Source organism: Pithys albifrons, chromosome 1, assembly GCF_047495875.1.
Source record: "Pithys albifrons albifrons isolate INPA30051 chromosome 1, PitAlb_v1, whole genome shotgun sequence".
Classification (NCBI taxonomy): domain Eukaryota; kingdom Metazoa; phylum Chordata; class Aves; order Passeriformes; family Thamnophilidae; genus Pithys; species Pithys albifrons.
Window position 1 is genome coordinate 83,643,952 of NC_092458.1, and position 17,557 is coordinate 83,661,508.

Below are 17,557 nucleotides of genomic sequence, written 5' to 3' on the forward strand. Positions count from 1 at the left end.
ACTCACTGACATTCTAAAACCAAATATGAACTATTAATTAAGTAATAGTAAAGTCATTAAGATGTTCACATGGACTTTGGAGTCATAAGAGGCCAAGTCCTCCAAGGTGCCCATTTTCCTGTCCATCACTGGAGACACTTGTCTTTCAGAATTTCAGAGCTTCACAGTTGGCAGCAGAGGAGGTTATTCACAGTGGACATTGCTGGGCTCAAGGATATCAGTGGTATCCCCATGTTAGAGATGGGACCCTGCAGGTCAAAGCTAGGGAACAGGACATAACAAAGGTGTGAAGTGACTGAGCTGGCATCCTCTGGATTGCTTGGTAAACTGGGAGCAAGAAAAATTACATATTAACTGATATTCTGAGATCAAAGTTCGGCATTTAGGAATAAAGAATGTAAACCAATGACTAAAGAAGGGATTACAGTCCAACATTAGAGTAGCCCTATGGTGCTGGGAAGCACTAGAGTCTGCAATACTTTTTGGACTTTGGGTTTAATTACCAGCACTCTCAGACCTTGTACTTTCTCAAGGAATTTCTTCTCAGCTTGCTGAAATTTTAGCAGCTCAGATCTAACTCTGGATTTTTTCTCTGCTGTTTCCTTTATCCTCCTCCAGACTTTGTTCATGAAGTCAGCCAAGGAAAGATTTTTTTTAATTATTATTTTTAGAGCAGCTGTATTGCTATATTAACCGATTTGCAGGTCCTATGTGTCCGCGTACCATCCCGACCAGCCCACACTTTGTTGCAGTGCTGTCTGGCAGTTGAGGAAAAGAGTAGAAAACACACACGTCTTGGCTCCAGCCCTTTGGCAAGTCAATAATTGCCCATCCCTTGTGTTCTTAACGGGTTCTGTAGTATGATATTACCTCCCTCACATCTAGGAGCTGTGAAAATCTGTGTCTCGATGCCAGATACAAAGTAAAAAAGTTCGGGCAGCAACTCAAAAGTCCTTCCCTGCCATGCCTTTAGTGTTTGATAGTGTAATTTCAACTTACTTCAACTAAAATTTACATTAGATTCTGTTACATCTCAGCAGCAAGTGGTATGTGCACATCCTCTGTTTAAGTACCCAAGATACCCAAATACTTTTGCCAGTTTGACTCTGATACGAGCAAGTTCCTGAGTGCCTTAAGCCCATTTGAACTCCAAACTTCTTTCACTAGAGACTTGAATATATAGGATGAAATGTTTGAGAGGGTTTGGAGAAATCCAAGACACTGCAGCAAAAGGAGTTCAGCTGGAAACCGTTCCACCACACTGAGCTGTATAGCAAGCAGGAGCTAGATACTGTTTTCATGTCACATTTGGAAAATTAGGTGTTTTCTAGGCATGCAAAGCATCACTATTAGCAGAAGACTAAAGACAACTTAAGTAGGGCTGAATTTCAGTCAGATGTGATGTTAATGCAGGCTGAGTAGTTTTGAATATTTTATGTGTAGCCAGTGACACAGAGTAAATGTCTCCTATAATACCAGTCACCACTCCACTGCATGTCTGGAGGTCCAAATCTTCACTTAATATGCTCAGAGACACACAGAGAGGCACTGGAGATGAGCTGGTGTCTAAGATACTCATTCTGGGGGTGCACAGCTCAGAGAACAGAGAAAATGTGCTCTGCTGAGTACCATGGTACCCTTCTCTGTACTTCCATTGCAGTCCTGCTCAACATTTCTTCTGTTCACATATTCTCTCCATGACCCCAAAAGGAACTGTGTCCCTACCCAGTGAAATCTATAAAATGGCTCAGTCAAGCAGAAGGCTTGAGGCCAAAAAACTTGGAATTAAGAAGCACCAGGCAGAAGTTGGAGAGAAGGGGGAAGAGCTGATAGGCTGAAATACTGTGAATTGCCTCTTTTCCAATTGATAAGGAGAGTGTAGTCAGGTTTTACTAGAGATCGAAAGTAGCAGTCAGGTGATGAGTCTGGAGAAGAAATAGATTTATTTAATTTCATCTGAAGTACAACACTGCATCAGTATTTGGGTTTATTTTTTTCCCTTGAAATCAGTCCTGTATAATAATGGTGATAATGGACACTTTAACACCTGACTCGTGGGTGCCTGTTCTCCACCAAGTCTCTGTTTTTCCAGGCAAACACAGTGTAGGTGAAAATACAAAGTCTCCCAAATTCATTCCAAGGCTATGCCAAGTTTTATACAAAAGTCTAGTGCTAGCCAAAAATATTATGTGTGACCTCATGCCCTCTGAGTCTCACAGAAGGGTGGGAATACCAGCACCCCTGAAAAGGCAAGGTCCTTTTTGGAGGTAAGTACCGAAACATCCAGCTGTGACTCTGTTCTTCCATTAACTCTGATAAGACTTGGGAAAAAGCACCATCCTATAAACTCCAGTGCATCTGGCTCACAAAAAACTCATGGTAGTACCTCTGAATGCCAGAGAGAAGATTTTTAATGGGGGGATAGGAGAACAGGGACATAGCAGATATGCATACTCAGTAAAAATAAAAATTTTCTGTATTAATTTTAAGGAGAGAAGAAGGATTTTAATGAATCTCATCCCCAGAATTGTGGGTTAACAAAGCATAAACAGGCTTTGCCAGCACTTAACTTTAGCATCAGTAGTTTATCAGCACATTGTTTCCACACTTATCCAGATTTTAATTAAATGTGACTTTTGTTCTGCTTATTGGAAGAGCCTTCCCCTTTGGATCTGAAGATCACAAAAGCTCAAGGAGTGCAAGCGAATTAGAAAACAAATAGGAGGATCAATCACAGCAGACCCCTGCAATCCATGTCCATCTCGTTTTTGTAATATACTTATTAGATTCTTATTGTCAGGAAGGATTAGTGTTAGGAGCTCCAGGAATTCCTTTCATTGCCCCATAAGATGAGGTAGTGAAGTGTGTCTGCTTTTCTTAACAATAACAGTCTGGATTTTCCCCCTCTCCCTTCTCTCCACCCATGTCCCCTCCTCTCCCTTCTCTCTTCTCCCACAGAGATTTGTGCAGCGGACTGCGGAGGACATGGCATTTGTGTCAGAGGCACCTGCCGCTGCGAGGAGGGATGGATGGGCACAGCCTGTGATCAGCGAGCGTGTCACCCACGCTGCAATGAGCACGGGACATGCCGGGATGGCAAGTGTGAATGCAGCCCTGGCTGGAACGGAGAGCACTGCACCATTGGTAGGGAGAAAGAAAACCTGACGCCTTTTAAAAGAATAATTAATGATCAGGGAGGAGAAAAGGTGCATGCTTAATTGAATATGTGTGACTTAGTGTAGCATGAGCACCTTTGTTCTTGGGTTTCAAGTTCTGACATCATACATTTTCATGTGGGAACAAGACAAAATGTCCTTTCATTTGTTGATGGCATGGCTATATATGTTTTTTATTATCAAACACGATGTACACCTATGTGGTGTTTGACAAGCCTTTAAATGTCACCTAGAAGCTTTTAAAAACATACCACTTTACCTCTCTTGAGAGGCCTTTCTGTGGCCTCCAAGACTTCTCTCTACTATAGTGACAGCATTTTTAGAAACGTGCATCTGATTTTAAGTTTTCTTTCCTTTTATTTGCTCCATTATTTGCACTGTCACTTTGCTTGCCAGTATAAAAGAGGAAACTGCAGTCAGATGATTTCTGGCTGGTTTTTAACTCTGTCTTGCTTATCCCTTGTCTGCTATGGTACCTTTCTAACCATTTCATTTCCCTCTCACTTTGATTCTGTATTTCTCATGCACCTGGCACTGTTCATGAGCTCTGTGTCATGTCTATTATTATTATTCTTAATAATAAGATGCCACAAATATGCCTAAATCATGCAAAGAAGTTCAGTTCTCACATTAGGCAATTTGCAGCATCATTAATGAACTGCCTTGGCTTCACCTTTCTCTTTCATCTCACTTAACTACTTAATGCATTTTCCTTCTTCCTTTTTTCTAACTGTCATGCATTTCAGCCTCTTCAGTCCCCATTCCACAGTCATGGTATAAAATCAGTAACATTAAATTCCCCAGATACCTTTTATTATATATTAATTTGAAACTAAATTAATTAATCCAAATCTATTCTCAATAATGCCTGTGTGGACCTGAAGAAATTTAGTTGACTTTAGAAGAATTGTTCCAGGGTGAGAATTCTCCTCCAGTAATTTTATTTTAATCAGCTTCTTTTAAAGGCAAGAAAATTTACCTCTATATTACGTTCCTCATGCCATGATAACTAAAAATCACACTACATCAAAACTAACCACTAGCAAATGTCAGCATGGTTGTTGTGTGGATTATTAGCTTAATTATATGTAGACATCTCTTACTTTGCTTGAACATCAGGTACGCTTGCACATGCAAAGATGGACAGGAAATGAAGCCTGATCACAATATTTTAATTTCAGCATTAGGGTAATTGTAAAAACCATATCTGTGATTCAATTCTATTTATCATATATTTATTCTAAAGTCACCCTATCACATTATGGTCTCTACATGCATCCCCCTAATGAAAAATATCTAGCTTTTTAAACTTCTTCTGTCTCATTAGGCATTATATTCTGCTATGTCCCTAGCAGCTTTCATTTCGTTACATGAGAAAGAGATTAAAAAAAACCTTTCTCAAATGACATTAAAATTAAAAGAGAGCAGTCCTGTGTTAATTGAAATCTCGTGTTTCTACAATATTATTTCATAGCTTTTTATTCAAGCAATTTGATTTGGAAAGCAAGACAGATTTGTGAGTTTTAAAAGCAAAAAAATAGTTCAGCAAAAGGCCCCAGATCCAGTAACAATTTTACATGAAAGTTATTTATGCAGAAAAAAACCCTGATTCATACTCTCAGTGCCATTTTATTAGTTCTGCTGCAAAACCAAAATGCCATTATTTCGGTATGTGCTATTTCTCCACACAGCTGATATGCCCGGACTGTTTTCCAAGAACAGGCTTTTATATTTCATGGTAATTAAATTTATTTGTGGTATTCCTCACTCTAAGTATAAAGAATCCATGTTATCATGGGAAAGGCCACCACTGCAATGCAGTCAGCATTGAGATTTTACTGGTGCACACTATCATTTCATGTGCTGCTACCTTCCTATTGCAGCACAGCCTTGGTTTAGGAATCATTCTTTGATACTTAGTGTGCTGGAGCAATTCTGTTTCTTTTCACTTTCCCCCCTCCAAATCTTCTTGTGTGGTGATTTAGCAACAAATTTGTACATAGTCCCCTGCCTCTGAAGCTGTAAACGCTATTTCCTCCAGAATATTTCATTGATGAATGTATAGAATGTAAAGAAGATGTGGCAAAGTCATAAATATCCAAGAAAATTGAACAGCTTTAGCTGGAGTAATAAGCTAGTCATATTGGCACAGATGAAAGGACATTGACTTGGAATTACATTAAGTATGTGGAAAGCATTCCCCTTGTCCTTGTGTAATTTCCCTGCATGGCAACTTGTTCTGTTGATAGTTATTCCATATGTGTCTCTGTCATGGCCCGGTTTGCTTTAGCACTGACAAGCATAAAGCCCCATTGCTGAAGTGGTGCTTTACCAATTTGGCCATGTGTGCAGATAAAATGGTAGAAATGGTTGATAAAAATAAGGGACACTTCTTCCATTCCCTGTCAAGTATGTGTGAGAGTAAGAAATCCTTCTGTTTTGTAGGTCATAGAAGGCTCTTTCTTATGGTGTACAAGGAACTCTGATCCCAGGGGATTAATTTTATTTGCTCCTACAAAGACCCGTGTCACCAAATGTACTAGCTTGATTGCTCACATTCAGAGATTTCATTAAAGGAACCCCAGTTAGTTCCCGACTAGGAAATGGATGCAGAAGTTTGCATTCATCATCCCAATTCAGCGAACTTAGTCCAGGAGAGCAGAGCAGAAAGTTGATATCTAATTGCAGTAATCCTGAAACCCAGCAGAAGGGTTTGGTTGATTTCTTAAAGGAAGAAAACATGCCATAACAACAGCCTCAATGCCAGACTGTTATGATGGAGTCTCCAGCATAATCCAAATTCATCCGTAGCTAGAAACATTGCAAGAATTCAAGTTTCTTCTATTCTGGCCCAAACCACATCCAGGGACCATGGTGGGGTTTAGGAGCATTTACTTTAAAGGTGAAATGAACCCTCTTACTCTGGGCTCCTAAAGGCCAAACTACAGCTCAGCTCTGTGGTAGGCTGCCCTAAGGGTTTGATTCACAGGCAGTAGCACAGAAAATTTCCTGTGTTTAATAAATAATTATAGAATCACAGAATGTTTGGGCCTGGATGGGACCTTAAAGATCATCTAGTTCCAACATCCGTGCCATGAATAAGAAAACTTCCACTTGGCCAGGTTGCTGAGATGGGGCAACCACAGTTTCTGTGGGCAACCTGCACCAGTGCCTCACTGCCCTCATAGTAAAAAATTTCTTCCTAATACCCAGTCTGAACCTACCCTCCTTCAGCTTAAGGACATTCCCCCTTTTGTCCTATGCCTACCTGCCCTTGTGAAAAGTCCCTCTCCATCCTTCTTGTAAACCTCCTATAGAACTCCAGAAATTTCCCTGGGCAGTAACATCCTGGTCTCAAAACTGATAGAGTTGATGATATGGCCTGGCTAGTGCCCCAGGTGCTGTGCATCCCACCTTGGAGATGCAAAGGGTGAATTCACTCTGTCTACATGGACATTGCACTGAGGTTGCTCTCTGATACATGAATCTCTTTGTATGGAATTTTGCTCCTAACAACCTTTATTTTTATGATTCATAAATGGTTATTTAGAAAAACTATGGCAGAGAGGGTTTCCCTGTGTGGTGGAGTTGGGAATGTTCACCATCCTTGAAGAGCCTGAACACAAGACCAAAGCCACGCCTGGAAGTTCAGTTGCTGCACCTGGATACCCCAGGGCCTCTGGAGCACTGTGGGACCAGCAGTTAGATCTCCAAACACTCAACAGCCTACCAGCACAATTTCAAAGCACCTCAGTGCCTAATTCCCATTGATCTCTGCAAAAGCTCCACGCTTAACTCCTTTAAGAAATCTGGTGCTGGCATGCACGGGTGATGTATGCAATAACAGTGCCCAGACAGGCAGGCAGAAAGCCCATCCCACACAGGCTTCTGCTTAGGGCACCATCAGCCTGGGTTTTGTTTTACTTAGTGAAACTGATTTTTGAGAAATCTGCCCCTTTATAGTTTACCTTTCATCATCCTTCTTGTGTAAATACTCACACGTGTTCTGAATAGCCAGGGTTGTAATCAGTGCCTCTCTGTTTTGGCTTGAGCAGCTGGAATCCAGACAAGGCACAGGTGGATCCTGGTCTCTATTCTCCAGCTTTCTAACACATAACTGGTGCCATTTGAATAAAGCAACTCAATCCATCTCCACCAGTGTCTGGAGAAGGTTCTGGCTACCTTGTAGATGTGATGCTTAGGAATATGGTTCAGTGGTGGACCTGGCAGTGTTAGGTTAATGGTTGCACTCGATGATCTTAGAGGTCTTTTCCAATCTTAATGATTCTGTGATTCTACCCTCAGCCCAACAGAGCAGATAGTCATCGCTTAGGCTTATCCACAGCAGAAGCTGGGCTGTGTTTGACCCCCTAGCATCCACCCTGCCTAGTTGAGATGGTTACCTTTGGGCAAGAGAAGACCAAAGTTACAGCAATCAGTGGACAATATGCACTTGCTCTTTTGTTCTGACGTGATCTTGTATCAAACTGAAGGTAATTGGTCTTCAAGTAGTTTGGCAGTATATTTGACAGTAAATATTAAGTACAGATAAACTTCAAAGACAGTTTTTTTTCACTGCCGCTGCTGTGTAAACTTCACGTGCCATCACTGATTCAGCAATGGATGTGTACCTTCTCCTCTCCTTCACAATTATGTGATCTCAGTTGAACTCCAGTGATTTCACTGAGGCTCTGTCCACTTTACCCCATGGGAAAGATAAAGGGAAAAAAATATTTTGAAAATGAAGAAGGAGAATGTGCTGGGGAAGAAGTCCTTCTCAAAGACCTCCCTGCAGCATCTCTTACTTCTCTCTTCTTTCCCTCCCTCTCTGTGAGCCAAGAGGAATGCTCATGTTTGCCTTCCCAATGCATTCAGACAAAGCAAACCAAGTTAGCTCAAGCCAGTGAATTGAGAGGGCCTTCACCCTGAAAAATGCACATGAGCTCCTCCCATAGCAGATCTGAAGTGACTTCCAAGAGGAATACACTGACATGGAGCTGAGTGTGGCAGTGCCTTTAGGTGCAGGGGACACCTTAGAAAAACAGCTTTTCTTCTGAGCTCCTACATAATTCCTCAGCATGTGCCGCATGCCCACAGGGTTTCCAAAGAAGTGTCTGTAGCGAACAAGATGATATTTTAATGCCAGAAGTATAGCATGGGATTGAGCCTTTATGAATTTAGAAAAGAGAGATTCCTACTACCATAGAATACTCTCATAGAAAGCCTCACTCTTTTTCAAGTTACAAGAAAATATTGACACATAACTGACACATGGTTGGTACTGGCAGCTTCCTCCACTGCCCTCAGCTGCACAGTGACTGCTTCCTGAGATCACAGATCACTGTGCTGCTATGGGCATGAAAATCCAAGAGACACATGACTTTAGCCACCAGCCAAGGAGATGGTGATGCTGTGCTTCCTGCATCACTCCCACCATGACAATTAGTTCACCTCCTTGCCAAGCCTTGTAACTGCCCCATACTAAGTTAGCTCTGATCCTCCAATCCCTCACTGCTTATTGACAGTAGTTATTCAACAGGTCCATTAGATTCACAGGATGGAAATTCCTGGAAGGGCTGTGACATCCCAGTTGGGCACTCTGCCTGAACAGACCCAAAACAAAAACCTCCTCAAAAGTTACCAGGACACAACTGAAAGAGATTGCAGGGAGCAGGCAAGAGAACAAGAGAAATAAAGTGTAAGTAGGTATTGAAAGTGAGAAATGCAAGACTCAGGACCTTTTTTAACTTAATAAAGACCAGCTGGTGTTAGGACAGAGAGTGCCGCCTGCTGGCGTGCACCACGGTTATCTGAGGCAGGACACTGGGCTTCAGCTTACATGTTTGCCATCAACTTTCTGTTTGACACCATAAAATCAATTAGAAGGTGGTTTTCCAAATTAATGTTCCACGGGAATTGGGCACATGACTGCTCCCATGGCATCTATAACTTTCTTTTTTACTTTAGCCCTCCTTGGAATGAGTATAATAATACTTGCCTGTCTGATAGAGCTGCCAGGAGGTTAATTTAATATTTGTATTTTTATCTGGGGCTAGAGGATGCTGTATAAATGCAATGTAGTATCATTACAAAGATCCAGGGAAAAGCCTCTCCCAGTCTGGTAAGGTCACAGAACTGTGCCTCTTTGTGTGGAAAAATATGACAATCAGGTGAGGTGGAACACTTTCAAATGACTCTGCCTTTCCTAATAAAAAGAAAAGCAGTCAGTAAAATGGAGGTAGACTTGTAAATGAGTAGAGAATGAGAATATTCTGATATATAGATACATATAGACTTACATATATATGTATGTATCTTTATATATACATACATATATATACATACATATACACGCGGAGATATATATATGTAACTTTCCTGTTTCTCCTAATGATCTTAATGAGCAAAGATGACTGGATGCCTGAACACAGCCTTCTTGAACCTTTTGACTGAGGAGCACTGTGCTCCACCATTCTTCCTTTTTTTCTCTCCTCATAATCAAGGTTTTTCTTTTCATGTCACAGCGAACTCTCCTTTGCCTTTCTAGCACCTGCACAGTCTCGTAGTAAGACGCAATGCACTTATTCAATCCTACCTTAAATGTCCTGTCTTTTATCTCCCAAGCTCACTATCTGGATAAGGTAGTGAAAGGTATGCTCTTCCTTCCTATTTTTCCTATTGTCTTTGTGTTTCTTTTTTTAAAAATGCACCATGAACATGCTGTGTTGAGGTTGCATCTCTTCCTCATTGTCACCAAAGTGCTCCCTAATGTCTGGAAGGGTGAACTTTCCAGTCATTTAGGTAGGAAATACCTCCGTAAGTGCTGTGACCCTCTGTTAACATCGTATCAGTGTTCCTACCCATTCCCTTGTCCCTGCCCTCCCCTCCAAATCATCTCATCCTCACCCTTCCTACTCAGGTAAGGCAAGTCAGGAGGAAACAAAAGTGTCTGTGAATACAGCATGAGCCCTGTACAGTGATGTGTTTTAATTAAATGTCTATGGTCCATTTGGTAACACAGGTGAGTGCACTTTCTGTGTGGAGTCTTCTCATGTTTTTGATACATGACTTCTAAGTCTTACATGGGAACTTTAACTAATGATACATTGTTGTGGGGTTTTTTTCCTAATATAAAAATATTGTGACCCCAAAACCTCTGGTTGCATAAATCTGCAAAATTTATAGAAATTATTAACATTGCATTAATGGACACTACAGCAAAATCCAACCTTATGCTCCTGTTTGTAAGTGTAAAGCAAGTCTAGGACCCAGGTCTGTCTTCAACAAAGAAGAAAAGAAATTGAACTGTTACAGTACAGAGATCATCTGTGATCTTAAAAAAAATCACATTTATTAGTCAGAACAATGAAGTAAATTAATTTAGGACTTCTTAATAAAAATAGACAGCTCCACAATGCACTTAGCTTTTGAAAAATATTGGAATAGCATGCATATGGTTAAATACAACAATCTGACAATAAATATGATTGAGTTAGACGCAAATATCTTTCTACATGGCTGATTTGACACTAACAGCAACACAGTGCTGACACCACACAGCATCATATGTTTGCTGGTTAAACAAAACAAAAAAATTAGGTTGAACAAATCAAATTTTTATGTAGTATTACCCTCCTTTTCAGGTTTTGAGCAATCAGATACAGCAGCTGTGAGAGGCTGCTGCTGAAGAACAGATATGCCTAAATACTGGCCCAGTGAACAGTTAAAATAGGGCTTGTATGGTGTGACAAGAAACATGGTTGCCCTACTGACTTCACTTCTCTGGGTGAATTTACAATTTAATGTTTCTCTTTTTTTCCCATTAAGTCTTAAAATCAGGTTCAGGTACAATTGCAAACAGAGAAAACCTTTAGACAAATATTAGTGATGAAGAAATAACCACAGTTCCATCTTCAGTGTAATGCACCAACTGGTAGCTGTCCTTGGACCCCTGTTTATACATCAGTGGATTGTTCAGTGGTAGTTAGTTTTCTCTAATTGCTTTAGCAACCATAAAATATGCTTGACTGTATTTAAATTGGGAGGGAAAAGTACATTTCCTGTCTTAGATCAAGGACAGAGGGTCACTTGTTTTGCATGTACAAAGTAATAATGGTGGCATCCTCAGAGGAAGACTGAGTGGCCCAACACTGGGGAGTGCAATCAGAACCTCCTTGGTAGTGTTTCGCATCCAAGTGTTCTGCATTTCCAAGCCCCAGAAATCCTCCTTTTCATCTCAACATGTAATGGAGAAGGTTGGATCAAAAGGTAGCAGATAAGCATTGAGGGGATAGAAAAGATGAGAAATCAGCTTGCAGAGTCTGGCCAGGAATCTTCAGTACTGATTTGCCCATTCACTGGCCCAATTTTTTAACTAAGTCTTCTGTAGTGTCATTTTTCCTCTGGGTAGCTTTTTGACTCATCTTTATGTCCAAGAATAAAGACACATTATATTTAGTGACTATTTCAGTGGGTAACCTACTAAGAATAAAAGATTGTCTCTTGCCATGCATGACCTCTTTTGGAAAGATTAGCAATCTCTGAAACGTTAAAAGAACATGTTTTTTTTTTTACTTGGCTAACTGCACAGTGTGCATTTTTCAAAACTAAATTACTCATGCCCTTTTGGCTTTCTTAATTATTAACATCTTTCTGGTTCAAATCTCTTCCCAGTAATCCTCCGTTGTCAAGGGTGAGCCTGATTTACTGCTGAATCTTTCCTACAGCTTTACAATAAACCAGGAAGTCAGAAAAGATGCAAAATTATTTCTAAATTGGAGGACAAGTTTCAAATAGCAAACATCAGCATATTTAAACCAAGAAATTCTAACTAGACTCAGAGTGGAATCTTCTAAACGATGGCCTAATTAATACTGGTAATACTTAAAAGAGATGCCTATTATTTTAATAATAATTAAAAGAAGTGCTGATTTTAAAGAGAGCTTCTCCACTCAGAATATTATTGAAGCTGATGGTATATCAACAAAATTAATTTCTATTGCTGAATATGAATTCTTACTCTTCAGAAATTAATATTACCTACACTGACACTATAGTGAGGCATATAAACAACTAGTCTGAAATGTAAAGTTACTTAAAAACATTTGAATTTGGGGTGGCTGGAAGGTAACCTCTTTGGGCTGCTTCTGAAGCCCAAGAGCAAGTGAGAACTCAAGATCTGACCACAACCAGCTCTCTCATTTGTACAGTTACAAGCTGTAGGAGCTCTGGCAAGTAACTTGATGACCTTCCTATACAGGATTCATCTGATTAAGGATTTCTGGATTCCCACCATCACTAAGTATCATGGTGGTAGTTTCAGAGTTGAGTGGGTTTTGCGACACTTTACCAAGTTTCTCATAATTTGCAGGGATCAGCTGATGCTTTCCTCCTCACCTTCAGTCCTACAGAAGCTTCTACAGAGGTCTCTTACTTGTTATTTTTCTCTCAAGCTCCAGGTGCTTGCATCCTCAGATGTTGCATTCAGCCATGTCCTACTCATTTCAGAGCTCAGCTGCTGTCTATGTCTTCTAAGTCCCATTTCAAGTGGCAATGAGGGTTGTCCTGAAGAGAAATCTCACTGAATGTTGTTTATAATTGGACTAATTAATGAAGGCTTTAACTGTACACATCATTAAGAGCAGATTACTTTGCCAACAATCTTAAAAATGGCAGGATAACTTCTGCTGACAGTCTCCTTTGACTCTGATCCTCTTTTCTTGCCTAGTTTGAAATTAGCCCACTTTCTATATTGCTGCCCTGGTCTGTTCTTCCGCTTGCATGGCAAACCTGACATCTTTGTGAATGCCCTCCAGAATCATCATCTTTCAGCAGCACTTTCATGTGCTTATGTTGGAAACTCACATAAAGGATTTCCTCCCGCTTTTCCCCAAAAACTCCTATTCATATATTTATGTCTCTTAGTCCGTCAAGTACAGGTAACACCACAAACAGAAATAATGGATCATTAATGACTTCTACCTATGAGAAATCAGAGCTGCAAGATTATAGTGGTGTAAATCTGTGAGGATTAAGCCATCCTGCTGTGTTGATATTCAGAAGCACTTTGGAAACAAGATCTTTTTGCTTTATTCCCCAGCATGGGGGAAAGGAGAGGATAAAGTTTATTTGTATCGTCTTTTCGTCAAGCACTTTGAAGTGCACTGTTTGTGGAAAGAGGAATATTGTACCTTCCTGTCTCTGTAGTGTAAGTGATGATTGAGTCTTTATGCAGTGAACCAGTCTAGAAATGATGTTACTTATAGGACCATTCTCCTGGGTATATTGGCTTACATGTCTATGTTGTCTTCTAACTTTCTGGAGTCCTCTGACAGCTGCTGTTTCTTTTTTTTTTGTCCCTATTAATGGTTTACTTTCTCATTACTTCTTAAAAATTTCTGCTTTTCTACCAAGTCATATCACTTGGAGAGGTTCAATTTAATCCTCACAGCACTGATACTTCGATAAGCCTTGTAATGGTTTGCATCTGAAAACCTTTATGTCCTTTTACTTGTGAGGAACTATTTATGTCATTAGGAAACAGTTCTTTCTGGCTTCTTGGAAGAGCTTTATCTCACTAGGAACCAGAGATGACTTTTCCCGTAGTGGGAGGGAACAAACTTACTTTCTTCAGTTCAAAGATGCTAAGAGATGTGAGTATGAAATTGCAGGTGGGAGTTATCCTACTTTAGGTATCTACAGCATAAATGCTTATATCTCATCTAGTCACCCTGGATTCCCTTAATAGTCAAGAAAAGGAATAGATAGTTTGGGAAGGCATAATCTCATGAGATACTCACTCTCTTTTCTCTCTCGTCTCCTGACTGATGCTTTTCCTCTTTTTACCTGCTTTCTGAAATGCTTGACTTGCTGTCTCTGGGTCCAGACCAAGAAGATTCAGAGGAAAACCTGAAAGCCCATTCAATTACACATTTAATGCAGACAATGAATTGCCCAGACAATTCAAAGATACAGGACTGAAGGGGGTCTCCTCAGTTAGAGTCCAGTCTTCTGCTGGCAAGGGCAACACATTGTGTAAATCTTTATTTACTGAGTTCTGTGTATAAATAAGTGAGTTGTTTTCTCCTTAATACTCCTGCAGGGAAGCTACTCCAGAACTTCATTCCTCTGATCCTGGTAAATGATTTTTTTTCTTTCTAGTTTCCAGCCAGAATTTATTCATACTTGGTTTATGTCCAAGAGCCTGTTCTTATGCCAGCATTATTCTCTTTACCTTAAACAGCAGTTTTCCCTTCTCAGTGTTTATCTGTTTCATGAACTTGTGAAAGTAATCATAGTCTTTTCAGGTTTTTGCTGTGCTAGAGAAGACAAATCCAGCTCTTCTTATTTTCTCAGATGCAGAAGGTGCCTCATCCAAACTATGCCATCTGTTTTTCCAAATTCCCTTTTTCCTAAACCTGGGAGAATAGGGCACATGCAGTTTTATATGAGCCCTAGTTTTTACAGTTACATTATTTTTTCCTTATACTTTCTGGACACTTCTCACAGGAGTCATTTGAAGATCATGATGTCTTCAGCTTCTCATCATTCAACTCCTTTTGATTCTCAATGCACCCCTGTCCAGGTCAGCACTACAGCACCTTTGCAAGGAGTTTCCTGCCCAGTCTCTGCAACTGTAGGATAGAAAATAACTTCTTAGGGTGGGTTATAAAGAGTCCAAGCAGTGAAAACATGAGGTGTGCTCAGTGATGATACACTAGCCAAGCTCTAACAGAGCTTTATAGTACACACATAGCATGCACAGCAAGATTTCTTCAGAGATTTTTTGTCTGGACAAATTTAAGCCGTGGAACAGATTGCCCAGAGAAGTTGTGGCTGCCCAATCCTTGGAAATGTTCCAGGCCAGGATGGATGGGGCTTTGTGCAACCTGGCCTATTGGAATGTGTCCCTGCCCATGGCAGGGTGATTGGAACTAGGTAAATGTTGAGGTCCATTCCAATCCAAATGATTCCATGACTCTGTGATCCTCTGATTATAGAGAGGGGAAAAAGTCCTATCTCTGCCATCAGGATTGTCCCATTCAAACTGAATTTATCTACTCCAAAGTGGTATTACCTACCTAGCTAAGTAATTTTAGGAGGTTATTTAATACACTTCTACCTCTTTCAGTCTCCAAAATAGCTGAGTGCTTTCAGCTTGTACTGAAAGTAAGTAAAGGGAACAAACAAATAAATTGTCTCTCGCCTGTTAAAAAAAACAGATTAAATGGTTAAAAGTTTGGCACCGTTATAAGTAAATGAAGAGTGGATATTAAAATGGAGAATTTCAAGTAGCCTTGGCTATAAATAGTTCTTCTGTACCATATAAATACTAGTGTAGTGTGTAAATTCCAAAATACACACACAAAAGCATGCTCACACATAGACACACACACTATTTGCCCCATCCCAGAATACACATTTTAAAAGACTGAAATACAAGTACATTTGGAAATGAAAAATTTATTTAAGATCTTTTTAAAGGACCTTTCCTTACCACCTTTTTTCTTTTTTCCTTTTGGTCTGTGACAGTCTGTCACTTGTTAGAAAACCAGTCCCAGAAAATATTTTTTTTCCTGTTCACTGAAAAAAGTTCTGTGAACTGAAAAAGTTCACTGCGAAGCAATTTTTTATTTTAAAGCCATTTCTGAAACCCATTTTCCCAGTGCAGGACGCAGAACGACATGGGGTGCTCTGCCTTCTGTCTCAGCACTTCCTTGGGCAGACCTTCATGCATCATGTGGTCAACCAGCTGTTGCAACAACGCACACCTCTTCACCGTCCTATGGTAACCGTTGAGGACAGGATAAGTCTGTGTCACTCACATAGATTCACAAACCTGTCTTACAAAGCTGAGGGTCTGAAAAAACTCAAAGTATGTGGCAGGACTGCACAACACATAAATAGAGCATTAAAACAGGGCTCAGGAAGACTCGTATAATCGGTCCTGCTGAGTGACCTTGACAGTCACTTCAGTCCGTTGTACTTCAGTTTCCTAAGCTGTTAAATGTCTCTTATATTTCTGGTGGCTTTGTGGTAAAGATTTTTGAGCCCTGCAGGTAAAATGCCCCCAGAAGTGTATAAGCTAAGCAGCCTCCCTCACACCACTGCTTCCTGTGGAAATTACTCTGCTTGTTTTCTTGAAGGAGTGGAGTGCAGGGGGAAGTACAGAAATCTCAGCAGGAGGTCATCAGATGAGAAAATCAAACCCTAGTGAGCAGACTGGGAGGTTAGGTGTTCATCCTCCCTAACTAAATCTTATCCCCTATATAAGAAATGCCTGCCTCTGTGCTGTGTTCTCTCTAGTCAGTGGGGAGAAATGTGTGCTTCCAGAGCATGCTTCAGCACATCACCATGAGCATCCAACTTACATGAGACATATTCTGCCATGGGACAGTCTGTTTTTCTGCTGACTGCAAAGAGTTGAAGGTATCTCTGGTATAGATTAGTTCTAACTCAATGAGATGAATCCCACCCAAAATTACTACAGTGAAGAAACTGCCTCTTCCACATATTTCCTGCCTTCCCTTTCTATCTGGCTTTGAATGCTTAGCAGTTTCAGAACACAGTATTACTGAAAGCCAGCTGCTTTATCCTGCTGCGTTTTTGGAACTTTAACCCCAAATGCAATTTAGGTAACCCCAAATCTTGGTCTTAGATAGCAAGTGTTTTGAGAGACACAGACTGCAAAGTGCTGCCTTGCCTCCTTGAGTCTCACCATTCCTTCTGTCAAATGAGGGAGGTTATGCTGTGAGGACCTTCTGGGAGAGCCAGAATCAGCAGCCCATTGAATGGCCACCACCATTCTGATCCCAAACTGGGTTTGTTCCAGGAAGGAAGACACTAAGTAGGAGTGGAGAAATAAACTGAAGGCAAAGGGGGAAAAGAATGTATAATTAGCCCCTTTCCAGGCTTGAATGTGTGGCTGTTTGCCTTGCAGAGGGATGCCCTGGCTTGTGCAATGGCAATGGCAGATGCACTCTGGACGTGAATGGCTGGCACTGTGTCTGCCAGCTGGGCTGGAGAGGAGCAGGCTGTGACACTTCCATGGAGACGGCATGCGGCGATGGGAAAGACAACGATGGAGGTAGGACATGAGCACATGTGATATGTCAGGCTTCACAGAGCCTATAAACCTCTCACAGTGAAAAGTCAGCTGGGCTTGATTCTGCAGGGCAGATTGTTTTTTGACAGCTGGTAGAGAACAGACAGTGAAGTCTGCCAGGCTGACTCAGCCAAAGTGGATTGGAATTCAAATTAAATGGGTTTGGACTTGGGGCGCCAGGGCTGAAGAGGAACATTTGTTTATCCTCAAGTCAAGTCCATATACCAGAGAGCAGGCAGAGACTGTGCACCTGTCCTGTCCCTTGACCCTAGCTGAG

General features: G+C 40.8%; 1 protein-coding gene across 4 annotated transcripts in view; it reads left to right on the top strand.

Moving 5' to 3' along the window:
• The window catches only part of TENM4 (teneurin transmembrane protein 4), a 614,726-nt gene that overhangs the window by 479,657 nt on the left and 117,512 nt on the right, over positions 1-17,557 (top strand). For 2 of the 4 annotated variants that reach the window (XM_071556826.1, XM_071556796.1), the window contains 3 exons: positions 2,959-3,144; positions 9,801-9,827; positions 17,116-17,262. In XM_071556826.1, coding sequence (XP_071412927.1) covers positions 2,959-3,144; positions 9,801-9,827; positions 17,116-17,262 — 360 coding nt within the window. The remainder of the gene's footprint in view (positions 1-2,958; positions 3,145-9,800; positions 9,828-17,115; positions 17,263-17,557) is intronic. The other 2 variants (XM_071556807.1, XM_071556817.1) reach the window with 1 other exon arrangement.